General features: G+C 37.9%; 1 protein-coding gene across 1 annotated transcript; it reads right to left on the bottom strand.

Moving 5' to 3' along the window:
* Window positions 1-468: 468 nt before the first annotated feature.
* On the bottom strand, window positions 469-2,812 carry LOC110939563. The gene is made up of 2 exons (XM_022181119.2): window positions 2,601-2,812; window positions 469-1,677 (listed from the first exon to the last, which is right to left on the bottom strand). The coding sequence occupies exon 2, from the start codon at window positions 1,669-1,671 to the stop codon at window positions 577-579; it is 1,095 nt and encodes a 364-aa protein (XP_022036811.1). The 5' UTR covers window positions 1,672-1,677; window positions 2,601-2,812; the 3' UTR covers window positions 469-576.
* Between the last annotated feature and the right edge of the window lie 19,878 nt (window positions 2,813-22,690).

Raw genomic sequence — 22,690 nt, 5'->3', positions numbered from 1 at the left:
AAACTTCTTGTTTATGACTGCATTTGATTCGATTGCATTAATTTTAGTATAATACAAACCAGAGGCAAGTGCGGGCAACTTTTCTAACACATGCTTTTTACCCGAACTTATATTTGTGATATGAAGGTACTCATCATGTCCCTCAGATGTAGTCTCAAGATGATATCCGTTTAAACGAACATCTTTAAAACTTATTAGATTTCTTTGAGACATTGGGGAAAATAACGCATTGGTTATTTTAAAAGGTGTTCCACCTGGCAACATTACATAAGCTTCTCCAAAACCTTCAATTAATTTTGATTTACCAGATATAGTACCAACATTTGCCTTTTTCATGGTTAAAGTAGAGAAATAACTCTTTTTCTTAAGAATCGTATGCGTTGATGCACTGTCTATTAGACATATATCTTCTCCACTAATAGGGATCTTAGTTAAACACTCCATATGCTTCAAAACAAAACAAAATCATATAAATAAAATGTCTAACATGCTTCAAACATAACAAATCCCAAAACAAAACTCAAACAAAATGTCTTAAAGAAATGAAGGAAATAACATCACTTGAAAACTAATAATTCATATGTAAGGAAAATTGCAAGCATCCAACTGGGTTGTATCAGCCACAATATCACCAGAATCCAAGTTAGTTGGCTCAATAAGGAAATCATCATAATCCAAATTAGTTGCATCATTATGGTCTTTATCAACATTTGCAACCTCATATGTAAAATTTGTCTCTATTTCTTTTGCTTTGTCTTTGATGGATTGTTGATAAAGTTCCACCAAGTGTTTGGCCGTACGACAAGTCTTCGACCAATGATTGTTACTTCCACATCGATAACATGCATTCGATGAAGATCCCACCTTCTTTTTATTTTTTTCTTCATTGGATTTATGTTCATTATTATGCCACTTTTGGTGGGTCCCTTTGTTTTTAAACTGAACACTATGATAATTTCCTCGGCCACGTCCACGACCTTGACCACGACCACGGCCATGACCACGACCACGACCACGATGATAACCTCGACCACGTCCATAACTTTCACTTTGGCCATTATATGTTGCCACATTAGCTTCAGGGATTGGGGTTGCTCCAACCGGACGAGTCTCATGATTTTTCATTAAGAGCTCATTGTTTTGCTCGGCCACAAGCAAACATGATATTAACTCACTATATTTGGTGAAACCCCTTTCACGATATTGTTGTTGTAGTATCACATTTGAGGGGTGAAAGGTTAAAAATGTTTTTTCCAACATTTCCTTATCAGTAATATTTTCACCACATAGAATCAATTGTGATGTGATTCTAAACATTGCCGAGTTGTACTCGCTTATAGACTTAAAGTCTTGCAATCTTAAATTAATCCACTCGTAACGAGCTCTTGGTAATATTACCGTTTTCTGGTGGTCATACCTTTCTTTCAGGTTGGTCCAAAGGACAAGTGGATCCTTGATAGTGAGATACTCACTTTTCAAAGCCTCATGAATATGATGGCGTAAAAAGATCATGGCTTTTGCCTTATCTTGGGTGTTTGCTTTATTTCCTTCTTTAATTGTTTCACCCAGATTATTTGCATTCAAATGTATTTCAGCATCCAATACCCATGACAGATAGTTTTTCCCAGTAATATCTAAAGCCATGAACTCAAGTTTTGCAAGATTTGTCATGATGAACTGTATTAAAAAGATACATGTGAATTTAAACTGTAAATAACATTGATTGCAATATAATAAGATAACAGATAGATTATATATAACTGTTTAATATCTAATACAGTTTTTTTTTTTTTAGTGATATATTGGTTTTGAGAAACTAGCAATTACCTTTGCATGTTCAATAATTATGTTATTTAAAGAAATTGTGTTTTGGGGCTTTTAGTTTGACATACGAGTTCGATCAAGATGGCAACCAAAAATAAATTAGCCAAAACAAAACCGACTAAAGCCGGGTTCCTTGGCCATTAACATGTGACATGAACGATATACCATAAGTAATTTCATACTTAGACATATTCCTAACATCAAATAAAACCAAAAGTGGATGAATGATTAAATAAAATAAATGAAAGATAACTACCCAATAATCTAATATATGTATTGATTTATAATTATCTAAAACTCACCACTGAAAAAACATTTACTGATGAAACAATTAAAGATGTTTTATTTTTAAAATATATTATTAGCCATTTAAATCTATAACGGTTGACTAAGAGATATTATCAGTTAGTCTAAAATATATTTTAAATCTATATATACCCATCTAGATATAATTTTGAATATCTCAACATTAATGTTATTCTTTAATATCATTAATATCATCGTATTTGAATAATATATTCTTTAAAATACAAGTTAAATATTTAATATAATATCATTAATATAGATTTTAACAGTAAAGATCGTTATATATATATTACCCAGATTCAACTCCATCAAAGTAAACCCAAAAGGTTTAAAATCAACTCCCCCAAAGCAACAGAATTAAGAACAATTATTTTTAAAATATATACCTTATGCTGCTAAATCGTTATTAATATAGCATTCGGTAAATGGTTGTAAGCATTGATGAAAGTAAAATAATGAATATGATATACCTTATGATTGTGTGATCCAAAGCAATCGTGCTGATAACGTGTTATGAATAAGCCTAATAGCAAGAAGATGAGAAGAGATAATTGGGAGAGAAAAGATGTTTATTATTAATGGGTGTGTCATACACAATAGAATACATGGACTATATATAGGGGTAATAAACTTGGAGAACAAGTTGGTTTATATTAGGAGTTGATAATCAATATATATTCTTTATAATAATAACTTAAATATTATTGGATATTATTTGTTTCGCTTTCACCAACCCCTACGAATCTAGAAACCCTTGACTACTTAAAATTCGTACATCACAACTTCAAAAGGAAAAAGGTGACGAGTCTATAATATTTTATTCCTTTAGTCACGACACGCTATGGCGATAATTTAGTTTAATCATGTCTAAAAGTAAATTATTAACAAAAGAATTCTTTTAAATAACAAAAGAAATTAAGATTCTGTTAGTAAAAGTCCATTAGTTTATAATATATGAAAAGTTGGGACCAATACTAGTTATTTTTTAAGTTTGGACTGTTGATGGCCAACGATTAATAGTTGGAATTATTATAATCCATTATTCCAAAATATTTCATCGCCATAACAAAATTTACATTAGGCGTAAACGAACGTACATCATGCGCAACTAACGACTCGACAATTTTTTTTGTTTTTTTTTTCACAGATGTGTTTATAATATTTTTATTTACGTTTGTGCAAAATATTTTGGCCCAACTCGCGCGGAAAGTAGATGTTCTCATGGTTAACGTACATTGCGTGTGTGACGGCAAAATCGCACCTTATGTTACCAAAAATTGAAAATCGCATGTTGCTAAAAACCTTGAAATCGCATGTGTATAAGAAGAAAGTGAAGTCGCATGTTAAAATTAACCCAAAATCGTATGTTGTAGGAAGAAAATGAAATCGCATGTGAGAGGGAAAAATGAAAGTCACGTGTTAGTTACCAATTTCGCATGTTGATAATGTCTCGCATACGCAATGTACGTTAAGCCATTTTGTACGGTTAGCGTACAAAATGCCTTAACGTACATTGCGTACGCGATGCATTATCAACATGCGAATTGGGTTTATAACATGCGATTTCCCTTTTCGTTTATCACATGCGATTTCAACAAAAATCTTGTACATGTGATTTTAGGCTATTTATTAACATGCGATTCCCTTTTTTCTTTATGCTCATGCGATTTCCAGGATTCTTGAAACATGCGATTTTCATTTTTTTGTAACATAACGTGCGATTTTGTCATCGCGTACGCAATGTACGTAAGACATATTGTACGATATACTTTTTCTATATGTGTATGTGTGTGTGTTTTCTTGACTCAAAACAGGTTGGGCCGAGTCAAAGTGGTGGGAACACGGTATCTGGCCGAGTTAGGATTTGATATAAATAGACACAAAAGGAATAGGTGGTAGGGGCTTTGTTGAATGATGGTAGTGGTTATGGTTGTTGATTGTGGCAATACGAGAGAGAGAGGGGGATATTAATTTATATTTCGTTTTTTAAAGAGTTGATTATTTTTTTCGTCCCTGTCGTTTGTTGAAAATAACCATTACAGTCCATTAGTTTAGAAATTGCTAAAACAGTCCTTGTACTTTCACTTTTGTAACAATTACAGTCCACCCTCACTAACGTCATCCTGTTAGTTTATTTGAAATGACCATAATGCCCCTGTTATTAAAGTTAAAATTAACATAAATAAAGAGTTAGTTACGTTTTTCGTCACTGTGGTTTGTTGAAAATAACCATTACAATCCATTAGTTTAAAAATTATCAAAACAATACCTATATCCTTCACTTACTTTTCACTCTCCCTCTTCCTTCAGCAACCACAATAAATAAAAATGAAGAGTAGAAGCCATTGAGTCTGATGGACTAGATGAGTTGGATGGAAATGAACTTGAACCCCTCCATTGGTATTTTTTTTTTTTTTTTTTTTTTTTGAAGTTGTGTAAGTAGGAAAATTTGTAGAAGGTTTATAATGAATGTGTTTAAAAATAGTATAAGGTTAGATATTTAAAGGGGTGAAAAAGATTTTTTTTTTATCTATATATGTATATAGGGTAGGGATATGGTAAAAAGTGTTTAAAATGTGAGAAGGGTAAGAAGTGTTTTAAATCATTGGATATTTGATCTAATGGTTGAGATCAATAGGGTATAAAAATGTAAATTGTGTTTTAATTAGAGGGACCTTATGTAAAATTGAAGTGCAATAGTGTCTTTTTCAATGTTTCAAATATGGTAACCGTATCCTACACAACCAAAAACATCTACATTCACTCCTTTTTCCTTAAATATCGGAATTAATGACCAAGATCTAAATCGGAAGCCTCTTTGTTTTATATAAGATTCAAGGCGTGGTGTTTTGCATTTAGAAGAATTGTAATCAGATTCATGGCGTGGTGTTTTAAAACATCTGGATAAATTGACTATGATTCAAGTCATGGTGTTTTATCTGAAATCCAGAAAACATTGTATTATGATTACATCCATGGTGTTTTAACATCTGGACAATCAATACAAAACATTCCCAGATTTTAAAACACCATGACTATGATTCAAGTCATGGTGTTTTATCTGGAGACATTGTTCATGGCGTGGTGTTTTAAACATCTGGAGACATTGTTCATGGCGTGCTGTTTTAAAGCATCTGGAGACATTGACTATGATTCAAGTCATGGTGTTTTATCTGGAATACAAAAAACATTGTATTGTGATTACATCCATGGTGTATTAACATCTGGACAATTAATACAAAACATTCCCAGATTTTAAAACACCATGACTATGATTCAAGTCATGGTGTTTTATCTGGAGACATTGTTCATGGCGTGGTGTTTTAAACATCTAGAGACATTGTTCATGGCGTGGTGTTTTAAACATCTGGAGACATTGACTATGATTCAAGTCATGGTGTTTTATCTGGAATCCAAAAAACATTGTATTGCAATTTAAAGATGATGAAAAGAAGATATGAATAATATATGATTAAAAGATGTTGCGATTAAAAGAAGAAGATAAAACAATCAGATGTATAAAATCGTAAAAACAAATATGTTTCCTAAAATTTCTCCTAAAATAGTTAACACATGATCTCATTTCCTTTAATTGAATTTAACTACCATTAGGAGTAAATTACATTATTACCCTTATTCATTAATATAATTGATGGACACATGTCAACACCAGATTATTTCTTACACTTCTCACACTTTGGACACTTTTTACAGGATCCTTTACCTATGTATATATTGTAACGGTCATATGACCGCCGAAACACACGACCACAAAATCATGACCGTGAAGGCCACCACTACCATCATGACCATGGTGGTCACGCTATCAGGGGCATCAGGGTGATGCCCTGAGTGCCCTTATAGAACAAACATGAGGTGTGACTTTTGTTTTTGCTCGTTCGATTCCGAACCTAGTTTTCACAAGAAAATTGACTTGGAGAATTATTTCATCAACCTACAAGTCAATCAAATTCTTTAAATCGTATAGAATTTTAGCAGGTGGCTTAGACGTCTTATGTATTCTCATAAAAAATTGAATGACTAAAATCATTCCATATCTGTCTTTTGCTGAATTTGATTAAGAAACCCACCATTTTAACAGGTGGCTTAGACGTGTTATGTATTCTCATAAAAAATTGAATGACTAAAATCATTCCATATCTGTCTTTTGCTGAATTTGATTAAGAAACCCACCATTTTAACAGGTGGCTTAGACGTGTTATGTATTCTCATAAAAAAAATTGAACTAAAATCCCTTGGGGTGTATTCTCATAACTACTTTTGAGTTTTGTTATTTGCCTCAGTCTCATTCTTAAGTTGATTTTAATTTGGTAAATTAGGTCACTAAATGGCTAAGTCATCTCTCTTGTAAAAATGGTTATTAAAATAGTAAGACCATGATGATGGACATTAACTTTGTTTAAAGTATAAGACAAAAAATGTCTTTGTTATATGATTTAGTGAAAAAATGGCTAATTTTATAACTATTTTTATTAAAATAAGACCAATCAATTGTATGATAAATACGCTCAAACTGGACAAAAATAAGACCAATCAATTGGATGTTAAATACCGTCAAGATGGACAAAAGATTTGTAATAGAACCGTATGAATTATATACAATTTTGATTTAACAACGATTTAAATCAAGTTGATTATATACACATAATTGACAAACTTTATTAAAAACAACTGTTTAACATTATAATATTCTTCTGAGTCGAAATCATGAACTTAATTTGAGTTTATCTTTGAAGAATCAGATAGACAAGTTTGAATGAATTTTCCATACCAATAACTTTTACAAGATGAAAATGTTCTTTCACATATAATAAATAATTTATTGTTACAGATAAGTTAACAAATGACATGTTATTTGCTTTGATGAATTGACAAAGAGGGTGGAAATACAATAGGAGGTTTATTTGGTTAGGAACGCTAGAAAGTGATCTTGACCATCCATTTATTTAATCAAGGACTAAGATTAAATGAATGAAATTGAAATAAAAAAAAGAGGCGCGTGGGTTTGTTAGGTGCATTCTAGTCAATCCAGCACAATAGTTTCTCTCTCCTCCAATTTCCCCCCCCCCCCCATTTTTTAAACGTTAATAACTTTTTCATACGACATTATTTTTTTATAAAAATTGCACCAAAAAAACGAGCGTTTTTTTATCTTTAAAACGAGTATACTATTGCTATATTTTCGAATTTTTTTTTGAAAATCCAGTTGCGTAAAACGCAATGGAGAAAACCCAGATGCGTAAAACGCAATGAAAAAAAACGTAAAAAAAAAGACTTTTTCTAAAACGCAACGCACCAAAAACACAAAGTAATGTCTTATTTCTAAAACGCAATGACCAGAAAACACAAATAAATGCCTTATTTCTAGAACGCAATAGCCTAAAAACACAAAAAAAATGTACTTTCTAAAACGCAATGGACTGAATGTGTATTACCTAAAACGCAATGCACCCAAAACACTTAAAAATGTCTTATTTCTAAAACGCAATGGCCAGAAAACACTTAAAAATGTCTTATTTCTAAAACACAATGCACCCAAAACACTTAAAAATGTCTTATTTCTAAAACGCAATGGCCAGAAAACACTTAAAAATGTCTTATTTCTAAAACGCCAATGGCCAGAAAACACTTAAAAATGTCTTATTTCTAAAACGCAATGGCCAGAAAAAACAAAAGAAACTGTTCTCTCTAAAACGCAATGAACTGAATACACATAAAAATGTGTTTACCTAAAACGCAATGAGTAAAAACACTTCAAAAATGTTTTATTTCTAAAACGCAAAGACCAGAAATTGTTGTTCACAGAACCAGAAACTGTTGTTCACAGAACCAGAAACTGTCTAAAACGCAATGACCAGAAACTGTTGTTCACAGAACCAGAAACTGTCTAAAACGCAATGACCAGAAACTCTTGTTCACAGAACCAGAAGCTGTTGTTCACAGCTCAACCCCAGCCAAGGGCTCTGCCCCTTGGACCCCGCTAGGGGCTGCGGCCCCTGGGACCCCGCTACCAGGGGCGCTGACCCCGGACCCCGCCAAGATCGTAAAACGCAATGACTAAATCTAAAACCCAGATCGTAAAAATGAAATTAAAGAATTTATTACATGGATCGGAGTGATTTCTTCAATAATTGACGAAATTTGAATGATAGAAACACTTATCAGCGCTCGAATCGAACGAATCGAGTGATTATCTTCAAAATCACCGGAAAAACGAGATTTTTTATGAAATTAAACTGGGTTTTCTTCAAAAAAACTGAAGAACACGTTGATCGGGTGTTTGAATCATTGATTTGTGATGAAAATTGCACTATAATGTTGTGATTATTGAGATAGAAAGTGAAGAAATGGTTGAAGATGGTGGGTTTTGAAAATGGTGGGTTTTAAAGTTACTGGGTTTTGAAAAGGAAGAAGAAAGGGTTGGATTAACTAAAATACCCTTTTTCTTTATTCTAAATGTTGCCACATGTCCTAATCCTATTGCTTCCTACACTTCTTAGCCAAAATAAACTTCCTATTTGATCTTTTCCCTTGACAAATAATGATAATATTATAAAATTTATTTATTTGGGGGTAAATTACTTTTTGAGTTCCTGTATTTTAGCGGTTTTAACCACTTGAGTCCAAAATCAAAATGTTTAACGTCCTGAGTCCCTATAGCCACTTTTCTTAACCATTTGAGTCCAAATTACTAACTCAGTTAGATTATCTCAGTTAACTTTTTTAAATGACCAAAAGACCCTTTTATATTAAAAAATCTTATTTACTCTTATTATTATAATTACATAATTACATATATATACAAACACAAACACAAACACAGAACAATCTACATCTCTCTTCCTCGTCCCTCTCTCTTCCTTATCTCTCTGACAACCACCACCACCGCCGCCACCATCACCGTGGTTTCAATCGAGCTGAAAATACCAGCATTTTTTCAATCAAGCGTAGCACTAAATATTGCAAAGCATCACCGAGGTAAAAAAAGGCCCAATTTACAAAAACCCTTGATTTTTACATTGATCATGAGGTGTAATAACGATCTGTTAATGCAGTAGAACAGATCTGTAAAATCAAACAGTAAATTACAATCGAGAACCAGAATCATTGATGTGTGTAAAATGCAACATATAAAATACATCAAATAAGGCATAAAACTAACCCTTTTTAAGTACTAATGTTGGAAAAAAGAGTGCTTTTGTCTTCCTTTTGTATTTTCAGGATTAAATGAGCTCAAATTCACAAAAGAAGCAAAAAAGACAGCTAAATCTAACATAAATACAAGAAAAGGAACACAAGTGGATTTCCCGACCCCTCAACGGCATCCTCCCAAGCAAAATAGAGAAGACAGAAGACTGAACACGCCCCGTGCTCAGCCAGCACGGGGCCGTGCCCAAGAAGCAGCAGAAAAGACAAACCTATAGAAGCTTCTTTTGCCCACCACGGGGCCGTGTCCAGCGGACACGGGGGCGTGGCGAAAGTACAGCAGGCGCATTAATTGTAATTGCGAATTACAATTAATGAAGAGAGAGAGAGTGTCAGACAGGCACGGGGGCGTGTCCAGCGGACACGGGGCCGTGCCCAGCCTTCTCTTCAGCCTATAAATAGAAGTGCTTGGTTTCATTGCAACTCATCCCTTGGCACACCACCTCTCTCACACTTCATCCACCACCCACCACCACCATAACACCATCATCCACCACAATCATCCATTGTCCATCATAGAGTGTGTGAGTCGTCTCGGGATCCAAGATTGATCGTAAGAGTTCTTGACAATCAAGGCCATGTTTGCCTAAGTCTCTTACATCACTTGGTGAAGACAAGTGTTTAGTATAATACTTTTTATTTTTAATCTTTTGCACTTTTTATTTGGTTTTGTATTAATGACTTTAATAACTAGTTGCTTATGTTGAAGGTGATCTTTCCTTATTGTTTGTCCGTGGTGTCTTGGCATTATTTTACTGTCTATATAAAATAAAAGATTTTCACCATTCATATCTCCACGGTCTATATGGAGGTATGTTGGCTACCTGGTCGGGGGTTAAGGGAACAGTTTGGTAAGGGTCTTGCCCTTGTTCAGCGTTTAGAGGTCCTGCAAGGGACCTAGGTCAAATTTAGTAGGATCTCCTTCAATGCCCATAGGTATTGGATGGCGGGGATCCAAACTCTTTGACCCCCCTCATAAGTTAACTACTATTAATACTATAACCCGGCTATTTAGGACTGTATCCCTGCTGACTCAGACTACTTAATCGAGGGTAACGTCACCGCCAAAAGCGGGGCCTACCATAATTTGCATTAATAACTTAATTCATTATCTTCCAATAATCCAACCCTTTAGGATTGTATCCTTGCTGACTCAAACTACTAGGTTGAGGGTAACGTCGCCTTCAAAAGAGGGGCCTACTACAATAACTAAGATAATCTCTTAAACAAGTGCAAAAGTGCAAAAATAATCAAAGGTTATACTTGTGACAACTCGTATTATTTAGGTACTTCCAATCTTTTGTTTTTCCTTTCATCTACGTTAAACGTTTTGTCCGTGTAACTTCGTTGAACCTGATTATACAATAACCGGTTGATTAGTGTGGGTCACATCATTAAGTTAATCTCGGCCCATTACACATCTAATGTACTGCCCAAATTATTGCAACACAATAACCCCTCTTGTTATTCGAATAACAATCAAGTGGGCTTGAGCCCACTTCGGACAACAACTTAAACCACCCTAGACTTCCTGGCCCAACTAGTACACGACTTCCTGGCCTAACTAGCATGCGTATTATACACTTCCTTATATTATGGATCCACAAACAAACCCTACGCTATTATCAACAAACAAACCATACGCCCTAGTCTTCCTCTGATCGCACATAGCAGAGCTCCTGTGGGTTATCATCTTGTCATCAAAGAACTCGGTTAATATTAGCATAACTTGTTCTATTTTTGTTGACCAATAATTTACAATATTGCATGTGTAACCAATAAATTACAATATTGCATGTGTAAATAAAGAACTGATGTTATGTGACCTGGTCGATTGCTGATTGCCAGTGTGGGTTAACAATTGCATGATGATCTGTTCTTGATGTATACATGTAATCGGCCAAATGCTATAGGGTGAATATTATGTATTAATATGTTCTGAATGGATATCTTGAATTTATGTGTCATGCAATTGGTTATAATGATGATTTATTTAGACTCCATTGATGATGTGTAGGTCATGGTTTTATAATGTTCGCTAATATTTAGATTGAACTCGTTGAATACATGATATGTTATCTTGAACCGATTTCTGTTGATAAGAAATTAGAGGGTTTGGTTAATTGTTTTGGGTGTTAGTGGTATTATAATTGGTCACTGTTAAGAAAAAAAAGAGATACATGGCTAGCATGTAATTAGGTGTACAGGGGATTAGCTGGGCTACACAAAAAGGGGTAACAATAATCTTTAACCTGGGAATTGGGCTTGTTCGGCAGATGGGCCGCACACACACAAGCAGCCCCTTGGAATGGTGGCTGGGTACACCTGGGCTCGTATGGTTGGGCTTTAAGGGGGCTGGGAGTTGATAGTTAAATTAATCTAACCAATATAATGATGCTGAATTCAGTGTATGTTATTTTAGTATGCGAATGATTTGGTAGTTGTTTTTCCCCTTTTGCTGATCGTATGATAAGATGAATAAGTTGTTTCTTTAATGTCATCAGGGAGTTGTTGAGGTAACAATCTAATAATATGGCATTACATGACTTATTAAATGATTGATCTTATGTAAAAAAAAAATAGTATATAGGAATATATGATGAATGTGATTTATTTGGCAAACCCTGTGTTGATCGATTACATATTAGTGTTATTTAGGAATCAAGTTATTAATGGATAAGTGGTGGGCCCAAAGGTGTGTTACTATTATGTTAATATGGACCGGATGGGTTATAGCCGAGTGGGCCTGTATCCGAATGGGCTATAACAAGATGGGTTGGTAATTCGGATTGGAATTGTTAATTGGATCGGGCCTTGTAACTTGACTGGACTACTCGATACTATGTACTATTGGATCAACTGTTTGAATAATCATTGTTCTCTGCTTGAATGGTTACTTAACTGTTATACGTGCCATACGTGACAACCACTGATGTGATCTATGTGTAAACAAACTGTAAAACTGATCATTACCAAACACTCTTCTAGGTCGTGAGTATTGAATTTATTTAACGAGTAGCTTGTCTAACCGAGCAAATCAAGGTGAGTTCATTGCTCTTTTCTCAAGCATGGATCCCAGGGAAGGGATAACGGGTAACGTTCCGAGGAGGAATGCATGGGTAATGGGATGTTGGTTATTGTACTCAGTTTTCTATCATTGTAAGACCACAATATCTACCGGCACGTTGCTTGTAGGGCAACGGGGGTTATTAGTTGATAGCGCTATTAGGTTTGGCACCCTCACGACGTTCGAGGAAAACGGGCGTGAACTAATTACCTTAAAACATGACCAATGCTTTGATAGAGGCATTGGGGTTGGCAATCACATATCATATGGCCATTCGGTAATCGAGTAATAACAACATCGAAACATCAAACATCATAACAACAAACAACATATTGTCTTGTAAACTGTTTTGCTCACCTGATTGGTAACACTACTTGGTAAACAAACACAAACCTTGAACTCACCAGCGTAGTCTGACACACTTGTTTACATGCTTGTAGGTAATTATTGAAGGAACTTGGGAACTTGCCGTCTGATGCTGCTGGAGTAGTCATGGTCATAATAAACAATTACATTGATTTGGTTTTGATACATTTATACGCTCATACATTTATGCTTCCGCTCAATACTTTGGTTTTGGTTTAACTTTCAAACGATACATTTCTTTCAATTGGGTATTTCAGTACATTATAACCTGTGTTTGATATGATTGGTGGCTCTTTGTTGGATCGTTGCATCCCCATTAGGGACATGCCCTAGGTGGAAATTTGGGGGTGTGACAGTTTGGTATCGGAGCCACTGGTTATAGAGAACTCGGTTTTAAAATGTTTTCATAAAACCAAACTATAACCGAATTGATCCAAACGATGACCATGACACTCAGCTTCAGATTGCAAGGTTCGTTCCTCATTAGCTTATGCATTATATGCCTAGTAAACGTAACTATATTTATAGCATGCACGATACGACATGGTAGGCATCATGACACATTGATAGTGTAATATAACTCTTGCAGCTAGTAAATTCTAATCTTGTTGGTAGTGCATATATTGTGTTGATTGGGGTGGGAGAAACTTCAAACATAAGTTAAGAAGCATCGAGAGGAGCATGCAAACCGCCTTATTATCATGGGTGCACACATAATAATAACGCGTGGTGCATGCAAATCCCAATGAGGCTTAATGAGTGTAAGAGGGATTCTTCCCTGTTTGTGTATGAACATGGTAGTTAATCGTCCCTAACGTGATAAACCTGAACACTCTTCTCGTTCTCGACTCCTAAATTCGTTCCCTTCTTCTATTATAGAACCATGAGTGGACGAGGACACGGACGTGGTAGCATCAACATGACTCAGGCTGAGTTAACAAATCTGATAAACACACGTGTGGCTGAGGCTCTGGCAGCCTACCAAGCTGGTATGAACTGTACCAAATACTTTTAATCCTGTATCGTGTACACAACTCTTACTCCTGTGTTGTATCTTCTTTCACCCAGCGCACCCGAACAACCAGCCTGCCTGCACGTTCAAGACATTCATGGATTGTAAGCCACAGACCTTCAGTGGGACTGAAGGGGCTGTGGGACTATTGAGGTGGTTCGAGAAAGCTGAGTCAGTGTTCGCTATGTGCAACTGTCCCGTGGGAGACCGCGTGAAATATGCTACAGGCACTCTCGAGGATGGTGCCCTGACCTGGTGGAATGCCCAGGTTCAGTTGTTGGGTATCGAGGCGGCAAACGCTACTACTTGGGACGACTTTAAGGAATTGATGAGGGAGGAGTACTGTCCTCGTGATGAGATACAAAAGTTAGAGAACGAGTATTACGATCTGAAACTGGTGGGATCTGAGGTTGAAGCATATGTGAAGCGGTCGTATGAGTTGGCTGACTTGTGTCCGAATTTGTCTCGACCTATGTCTCGAAGAATTGAATTATTCATCAAGGGGTTACCTCCACGAGTGAAGGGTTTGGTTACTGCTGCAAACCTCAATAACTTAACCCAGATTGTCCGGTTGACTCACAAGATTATTGATCAGGAGGTGGAAAGCAACTCACTACCACCGCGTGTTTCTAAAGCTACTGCTGCCACCACCACAGCCACTACTCCTGTTACTGATAGTAAACGCAAGTGGGGTGATATGGACAAGGCGTCCCACTCGATTCAGCCCCAAAAGAAGACAGACACTGGCAGTACTCGCAGCTTTAGCCAATCATCCTCAGTGAATCAAAATCAGAGCTCTTATGTGGGAAAGAAGCCTCAGTGTAGCAAATGTGGGTTTTATCATTATGGGCAGTGTGCTCGAGTTTGTCGCAGGTGCGACAAGGTAGGCCATGAGGCCAAGGATTGTAGGGCCCCTCAGCCAAAACAGCAGCAGCAGCAGACTCAACCGAATCAGAGACAGCAAGGGCAGCAATCTCAGCAGGGTCAGGGGTTTAGAAAAGGATGTTATCAGTGTGGGGCTGAGGGACATATGAAGCGGGATTGCCCACAATTGAAACAGAATACAGGTGGTAACAACGCGGGGAACAATGGGGACAACGTGGCGCGTGGGCGTGGATTTACTATTGGAGCTGGTGAAGCTCGGAACGACGGCAATGTAGTTACTGGTACGTTCTCTGTGAATGGTGTTTATGCTTCTATTTTATTTGATTCGGGTGCCGATTGGAGTTATGTGTCTACGGGGTTCAGTAGTCGTCTAGGATTGAGTCCTACACCTCTTGTTGTTAAGCATGTAGTGGAAATAGCAAATGGTAAAACTATTGAAGCGTCTCATGTCCTCATAGGTTGCAAATTAGATCTCTTAAGTCAAGTATTTGACATTGACCTACTTCCTGTCACTCTCGGAAGCTTCGATGTAGTTGTTGGAATGGATTGGTTATCCAAATATCAGGCGGAAATTCTCTGCAAGGAGAAAGTCGTTCGTATTCCCCTTGCTAGTGGTGAATCTTTATCGGTTCAGGGTCATCGTAGCGGTGCTACAGTAGGTATTATCTCAGCCATGAAGGCTCTAAGTTGTCTACGTAAGGGCTATCCTTCCCTCTTGGCCCTTGTTACTGACTCTCAGACTGACGAGAGGAAACTCGAAGACCTTCCGGTTGTTCGAGAGTTTCCTGATGTTTTTCCTGAAGAGCTCCCTGGTTTACCTCCACATCGTCAGGTAGAATTTCAGATTGAACTCCAGCCAGGAGCAGCACCGATTGCTCGTGCTCCATACCGTCTTGCACCAGGAGAGTTGCAAGAATTATCGAATCAACTTCAAGAGTTACTAGACAGGGGTTTCATTCGTCCTAGCTCTTCTCCTTGGGGAGCCCCTGTATTATTTGTGAAGAAGAAGGACGGGTCTTTTCGTATGTGCATCGACTATCGCGAGCTCAACAAGGTGACAATCAAAAACCGCTACCCTTTACCACGCATTGACGACTTGTTTGACCAGCTGCAAGGGTCAAGTTTCTATTCCAAGATTGACTTGAGGTCAGGATATCATCAGGTACGGGTTAGAGAGGAGGATGTGCCTCGAACAGCTTTTCGAACGCGGTATGGCCACTATGAATTTCTGGTTATGCCATTTGGGATGACCAACGCACCAGCGGTCTTCATGGATCTCATGAACCGCGTGTGCAAACCTTACCTTGACGACTTCGTTATCGTTTTCATTGACGACATATTGATCTACTCCAAGAACAAGGAAGACCACGAGCGCCATCTTCGTCTTATTTTGGAGCTCCTGAGGAAGGAGCAGTTGTACGCAAAGTTTTCTAAGTGTGACTTCTGGATTCGGGAAGTACACTTTCTCGGTCACATCGTTAACGAAATGGGTATTCATGTGGATCCTGCCAAGATCGATGCTATTCGAAATTGGGCGGCACCAAAGAATCCTTTGGAGGTGCGTCAATTTCTTGGACTTGCGGGATATTATCGTCGGTTTATTCGGGATTTTTCTAAGATTGCTCAACCCCTCACCGCCCTGACTCAAAAGAAAGTTGTTTATTCTTGGGGATCGAACCAGGAAGAAGCTTTTCAGCTCTTAAAGCAGAAGTTGTGCAGCGCGCCGATTTTATCTCTACCAGAGGGTACTGAAGATTTTGTGGTTTATTGCGATGCGTCTAATCAGGGTCTCGGCTGCGTGTTGATGCAGCGAGACAAGGTGATAGCTTATGCTTCTCGACAGTTGAAGGTACACGAGAAGAACTATACGACACACGACCTGGAGTTAGGAGCCGTAGTCTTTGCGTTGAAGATTTGGAGGCATTACCTGTACGGTACCAAGTGTACCATTTATACCGATCACAGGAGCCTTCAACATATCTTCGACCAAAAGGAATTGAATATGCGGCAACGCCGTTGGGTCGAGCTTTTTAATGATTATGAGTGTGCTATCAAGTATCATCCGGGTAAAGCTAATGTTGTAGCTGATGCCCTTAGTCGCAAGGAACCAAAACAGAAGCGTGTTCGTGCCCTACAGCTTACTATTCACTCTGATTTACCTGCCCGGATTCGTTCAGCTCAGATTGAAGCATTAAAGGAAGAAAATATCGAAGCCGAAGGATTACGAGGTCTACACAAGAAGAAGTTCGAGCAACGGTCTGACAATATCTACTACTTCATGGAACGGATATGGGTTCCTTCATTTGGTGATCTTCGAGAACTTGTGATGGACGAAGCACACAAGTCACGATATTCTATTCATCCAGGGTCTGATAAGATGTACCAGGACCTCAAGGTTTTGTATTGGTGGCCAAACATGAAAGCTATTATTGCCACCTACGTGAGTAAGTGTTTGACCTGTGCTAGGGTCAAGGCAGAGTACCAGAAGCCTTCGGGTTTACTTCAGCAGCCGGAGATACCTATGTGGAAATGGGAACAGATCGCTATGGATTTTGTTACGGGGTTACCTAGAACACAGGCTGGGAACGATACTATATGGGTGATTATCGACCGTCTCACAAAGTCAGCACATTTCCTAGCAATCAAGGAGACAGATAAGTATTCGCAGCTCGCAGCAGCGTACCTTAAAGAGGTGGTTTCTAGGCACGGGGTGCCGACTTCTATTATTTCTGATCGAGATCCTCGTTTTACTTCAGAGTTATGGCAGGTTATGCATAAGTCATTCGGCTCACGTCTCGATATGAGCACGGCTTATCATCCACAAACGGATGGTCAGAGTGAGCGTACTATTCAGACACTAGAGGATATGCTGCGAGCATGTGTTATTGATTTTGGGAAAGGATGGGAGAAGCACTTACCGTTGGTAGAGTTTTCCTATAATAACAGCTACCACACCAGTATCAAAGCGGCACCATTTGAGGCACTGTATGGGAGGAAGTGCCGTTCACCTCTCTGCTGGGCTGAGGTGGGTGATAGTCAGATCACCGGTCCTGAGATGGTACTCGAAACTTCAGATATGATTGTGAAAATCAGGGAACGTATGGCAGCTACTCGTGACCGCCAGAAAGCCTATGCTGACAAGCGCGCCAAAGAAGTAGTGTTTGAAGTGAATGACCGCGTAATGCTGAAAGTCTCACCGTGGAAAGGGGTCGTACGCTTTGGGAAGCATGGCAAGCTGAATCCACGTTATGTTGGGCCGTTTAAAGTTCTTGAGCGTATCGGTAAGGTGGCTTATAGGCTGGAGTTACCTACTGAGCTGGGTAATGTTCACGACGTATTTCATGTATCACAGTTAAAGAAGTGTTATGCTGACGACCCATTAGCGGTACCTTTTCAAGAGTTAAAAGTCGACGACAAGTTACAGTTTGTTGAAGAACCCATTGAAATCATGGACCGTGAGGTCAAAGTGCGTAAACACAGTCGTATTCCCATCGTTAGGGTTTGTTGGAACTCAAGACGTGGACCAGAGTTCACGTGGGAGCGCGAGGATCAGATGAAGCTCAAGTATCCTCACCTTTTTCCCAAAGACAAAGCCGAGTCGAGCAAAACTGGTGAATCTCGGGGCGAGATTCCTCTTCAAGTTGGGGATGATGTCACAACTGAGCAGAACCCATAACAATCTTGATTTCCCCACTTCACTCCTCAGTGTTTACTTACTAAATTTCGGGACGAAATTTCCTTCAAGTTGGGGATGATGTGACAACTCGTATTATTTAGGTACTTCCAATCTTTTGTTTTTCCTTTCATCTACGTTAAACGTTTTGTCCGTGTAACTTCGTTGAACCTGATTATACAATAACCGGTTGATTAGTGTGGGTCACATCATTAAGTTAATCTCGGCCCATTACACATCTAATGTACTGCCCAAATTATTGCAACACAATAACCCCTCTTGTTATTCGAATAACAATCAAGTGGCTTGAGCCCACTTCGGACAACAACTTAAACCACCCTAGACTTCCTGGCCCAACTAGTATACGACTTCCTGGCCTAACTAGCATGCGTATTATACACTTCCTTATATTATGGATCCACAAACAAACCCTATGCTATTATCAACAAACAAACCATACGCCCTAGTCTTCCTCTGATCGCACATAGCAGAGCTCCTGTGAGTTATCATCTTGTCATCAAAGAACTCGGTTAGTATTAGCATAACTTGTTCTATTTTTGTTGACCAATAATTTACAATATTGCATGTGTAACCAATAAATTACAATATTGCATGTGTAAATAAAGAACTGATGTTATGTGACCTGGTCGATTGCTGATTGCTGGTGTGGGTTAACAATTGCATGATGATCTGTTCTTGATGTATACATGTAATCGGCCAAATGCTATAGGGTGAATATTATGTATTAATATGTTCTGAATGGATATCTTGAATTTATGTGTCATGCAATTGGTTATAATGATGATTTATTTAGACTCCATTGATGATGTGTAGGTCATGGTTTTATAATGTTCGCTAATATTTAGAGGGTTTGGTTAATTGTTTTGGGTGTTAGTGGTATTATAATTGGTCACTGTTAAGAAAAAAAAGAGATACATGGCTAGCATTAATTAGGTGTACAGGGGATTAGCTGGACTACACAAAAAGGGGTAACAATAATCTTTAACCTGGGAATTGGGCTTGTTCGGCAGATGGGCCGCACACACACAAGCAGCCCCTTGGAATGGTGGCTGGGTACACCTGGGCTCGTATGGTTGGGCTTTAAGGGGGCTGGGAGTTGATAGTTAAATTAATCTAACCAATATAATGATGCTGAATTCAGTGTATGTTATTTTAGTATGCGAATGATTTGGTAGTTGTTTTTCCCCTTTTGCTGATCGTATGATAAGATGAATAAGTTGTTTCTTTAATGTCATCAGGGAGTTGTTGAGGTAACAATCTAATAATATGGCATTACATGACTTATTAAATGATTGATCTTATGTAAAAAAAAATAGTATATAGGAATATATGATGAATGTGATTTATTTGGCAAACCCTGTGTTGATCGATTACATATTAGTGTTATTTAGGAATCAAGTTATTAATGGATAAGTGGTGGGCCCAAAGGTGTGTTACTATTATGTTAATATGGACCGGATGGGTTATAGCCGAGTGGGCCTGTATCCGAATGGGCTATAACAAGATGGGTTGGTAATTCGGATTGGAATTGTTAATTGGATCGGGCCTTGTAACTTGACTGGACTACTCGATACTATGTACTATTGGATCAACTGTTTGAATAATCATTGTTCTCTGCTTGAATGGTTACTTAACTGTTATACGTGCCATACGTGACAACCACTGATGTGATCTATGTGTAAACAAACTGTAAAACTGATCATTACCAAACACTCTTCTAGGTCGTGAGTATTGAATTTATTTAACGAGTAGCTTGTCTAACCGAGCAAATCAAGGTGAGTTCATTGCTCTTTTCTCAAGCATGGATCCCAGGGAAGGGATAACGGGTAACGTTCCGAGGAGGAATGCATGGGTAATGGGATGTTGGTTATTGTACTCAGTTTTCTATCATTGTAAGAACACAATATCTACCGGCACGTTGCTTGTAGGGCAACGGGGGTTATTAGTTGATAGCGCTATTAGGTTTGGCACCCTCACGACGTTCGAGGAAAACGGGCGTGAACTAATTACCTTAAAACATGACCAATGCTTTGATAGAGGCATTGGGGTTGGCAATCACATATCATATGGCCATTCGGTAATCGAGTAATAACAACATCGAAACATCAAACATCATAACAACAAACAACATATTGTCTTGTAAACTGTTTTGCTCACCTGATTGGTAACACTACTTGGTAAACAAACACAAACCTTGAACTCACCAGCGTAGTCTGACACACTTGTTTACATGCTTGTAGGTAATTATTGAAGGAACTTGGGAACTTGCCGTCTGATGCTGCTGGAGTAGTCATGGTCATAATAAACAATTACATTGATTTGGTTTTGATACATTTATACGCTCATACATTTATGCTTCCGCTCAATACTTTGGTTTTGGTTTAACTTTCAAACGATACATTTCTTTCAATTGGGTATTTCAGTACATTATAACCTGTGTTTGATATGATTGGTGGCTCTTTGTTGGATCGTTGCATCCCCATTAGGGACATGCCCTAGGTGGAAATTTGGGGGTGTGACAATACTAATACACGAGTCGGATCCAAGTGATTCATCTTGTCTATCTGTTTTTATTTTTATTTCATTTTTCAGCATTTAGTTAGTTTTTATTTTCTTAGTTTAAAAACCTTTTCTAACTTTTTGATTTGATTAGACGTTGAGGATAAACCGGTACTAAAAGCTCTTGTGTCCTTGGACGACCTCGGTATCTTACCAACACTATACTACGTCCACGATGGGTGCACTTGCCCATATGTGTGTTTAGTGTTAGTAAATATCGTGTTTTATAAATTTAAAACTTGGCTAAAAGTGTAAAAAGGGCTTAAAATATACATTAAAAATATATTACACTACACACGCATCAATCATTCACCGACAATCAAAACAGATCTCTCCGATCGTCGTTTACGAATCAACGGCATTGCAATATTAACTCTCCTCCTCTATCTCTTACCTTTCGATTTAGGTTTTAGTGACGATCTAGATGTGGTTAGAATGAGATTGGCGAAGTGATGAGGTCTTCGTCGTCTAGTGATGATTCGCTCCTGAAAGTAGGGGACTCCGATGACTGATCCTGCTGTGACTTGGTGGTCTGGTAATGTGGTGATGATGGAGGTGCAGCGATGATCGTCGGAGCGAATTAGGGTTTCGTTTTAATGTTGGGGGTCCAGTGATGTGGTGACGATGGAGGTGGTGCGGTGGTGCGGCGGTTGTAGGTGATGTGGTGGTGACGATGGAGGGGTGCAGCGATGGTGTAGTGGTGGTGTGATGGTCGAGGTGGAGGTGGGGTGGTGGGAGGATGAAGCAAAAAAACTTCACTAATTTGAACATAAACAAACACCCAGAAAGCAAAAAACCATAATATCTGAAAACAATGTTGTTGGAACTTGGAGCAAAACTGGAATCTTGAATAAATGAATAGATATACTGGGTTTTTTTAGTGGATGCAGACAGTCCAAATATTTCAAGCAATGAATTTAGTTTTTCAATTTATTTAGTATTGGTTTAATTAACAACAGTTGTTGATTTTGAAGAAATGAAGAAGAGAATGAATTAGGGAAGATTATCTCTTTCATTAACCAAAACAGTATTTAACCTAATTACATACACTTAACTGTCTAGCGTAACAAAAAACTAACTTCCTAACGGCTAACTAACTGTTAACTAACAGAATCTATCAAAGTACAAGATAACAAGCTAACTGTACAACTTAAATAAACCAACACCCCCCCCCCCTCAAGTTGGAGGTTGTGAAAGCCCCAACTTGGAGAGCAGAACACCATGCTTCTGACTTGGAAGACTATTTGTAAACATGTCAGTCGGTTGATCAATTGTAGAAACATGAGACTGTGAAATAAGACCTTCCTGCAATTTTTCTCGAACAAAATGACAGTCCAAATCAATATGCTTTGTTCGTTCATGATAAACTGGATTTTTTGCAATATGAATAACAGCTTGACTATCACACTTTAAAGGAATGGGAGTGATAGAAGAAATAGAAAACTCATGAAGTAATCTAGTGAGCCAAGTCAACTCAGCAGTAACTCTTCTCATAGAACGATACTCAGCCTCTGCAGAACTTAAGGAAACTGTCACTTGTTTCTTTGATTTCCATGAAATGGGACTGCCACCACGAGTAATAAAGTATCCAGTAACAGATCTTCTTGTATTTGGACAGGAAGCCCAATCAGAATCACAAAAAGCTTCTAACTTGTAGGTTGGAGAATTGTTAAAGAATAACCCTTGATCAAAAGTGCCTTGAACATAGTTCAAAGTATGAATCGCAGCCTCCCAATGAGGAACATGTGGT

This window comes from Helianthus annuus, chromosome 17, assembly GCF_002127325.2.
Source record: "Helianthus annuus cultivar XRQ/B chromosome 17, HanXRQr2.0-SUNRISE, whole genome shotgun sequence".
Taxonomy (NCBI): domain Eukaryota; kingdom Viridiplantae; phylum Streptophyta; class Magnoliopsida; order Asterales; family Asteraceae; genus Helianthus; species Helianthus annuus.
Note: the sequence above shows the minus strand (reverse complement) of the source record. Positions and strands in the feature narration are given on the sequence as shown.

Excerpts from the sequence above, each read along its gene's own strand:
- LOC110939563 (XM_022181119.2), bottom strand. The coding sequence starts at position 1,671 with ATGACAAATCTTGCAAAACTTGAGTTCATGGCTTTAGATATTACTGGG.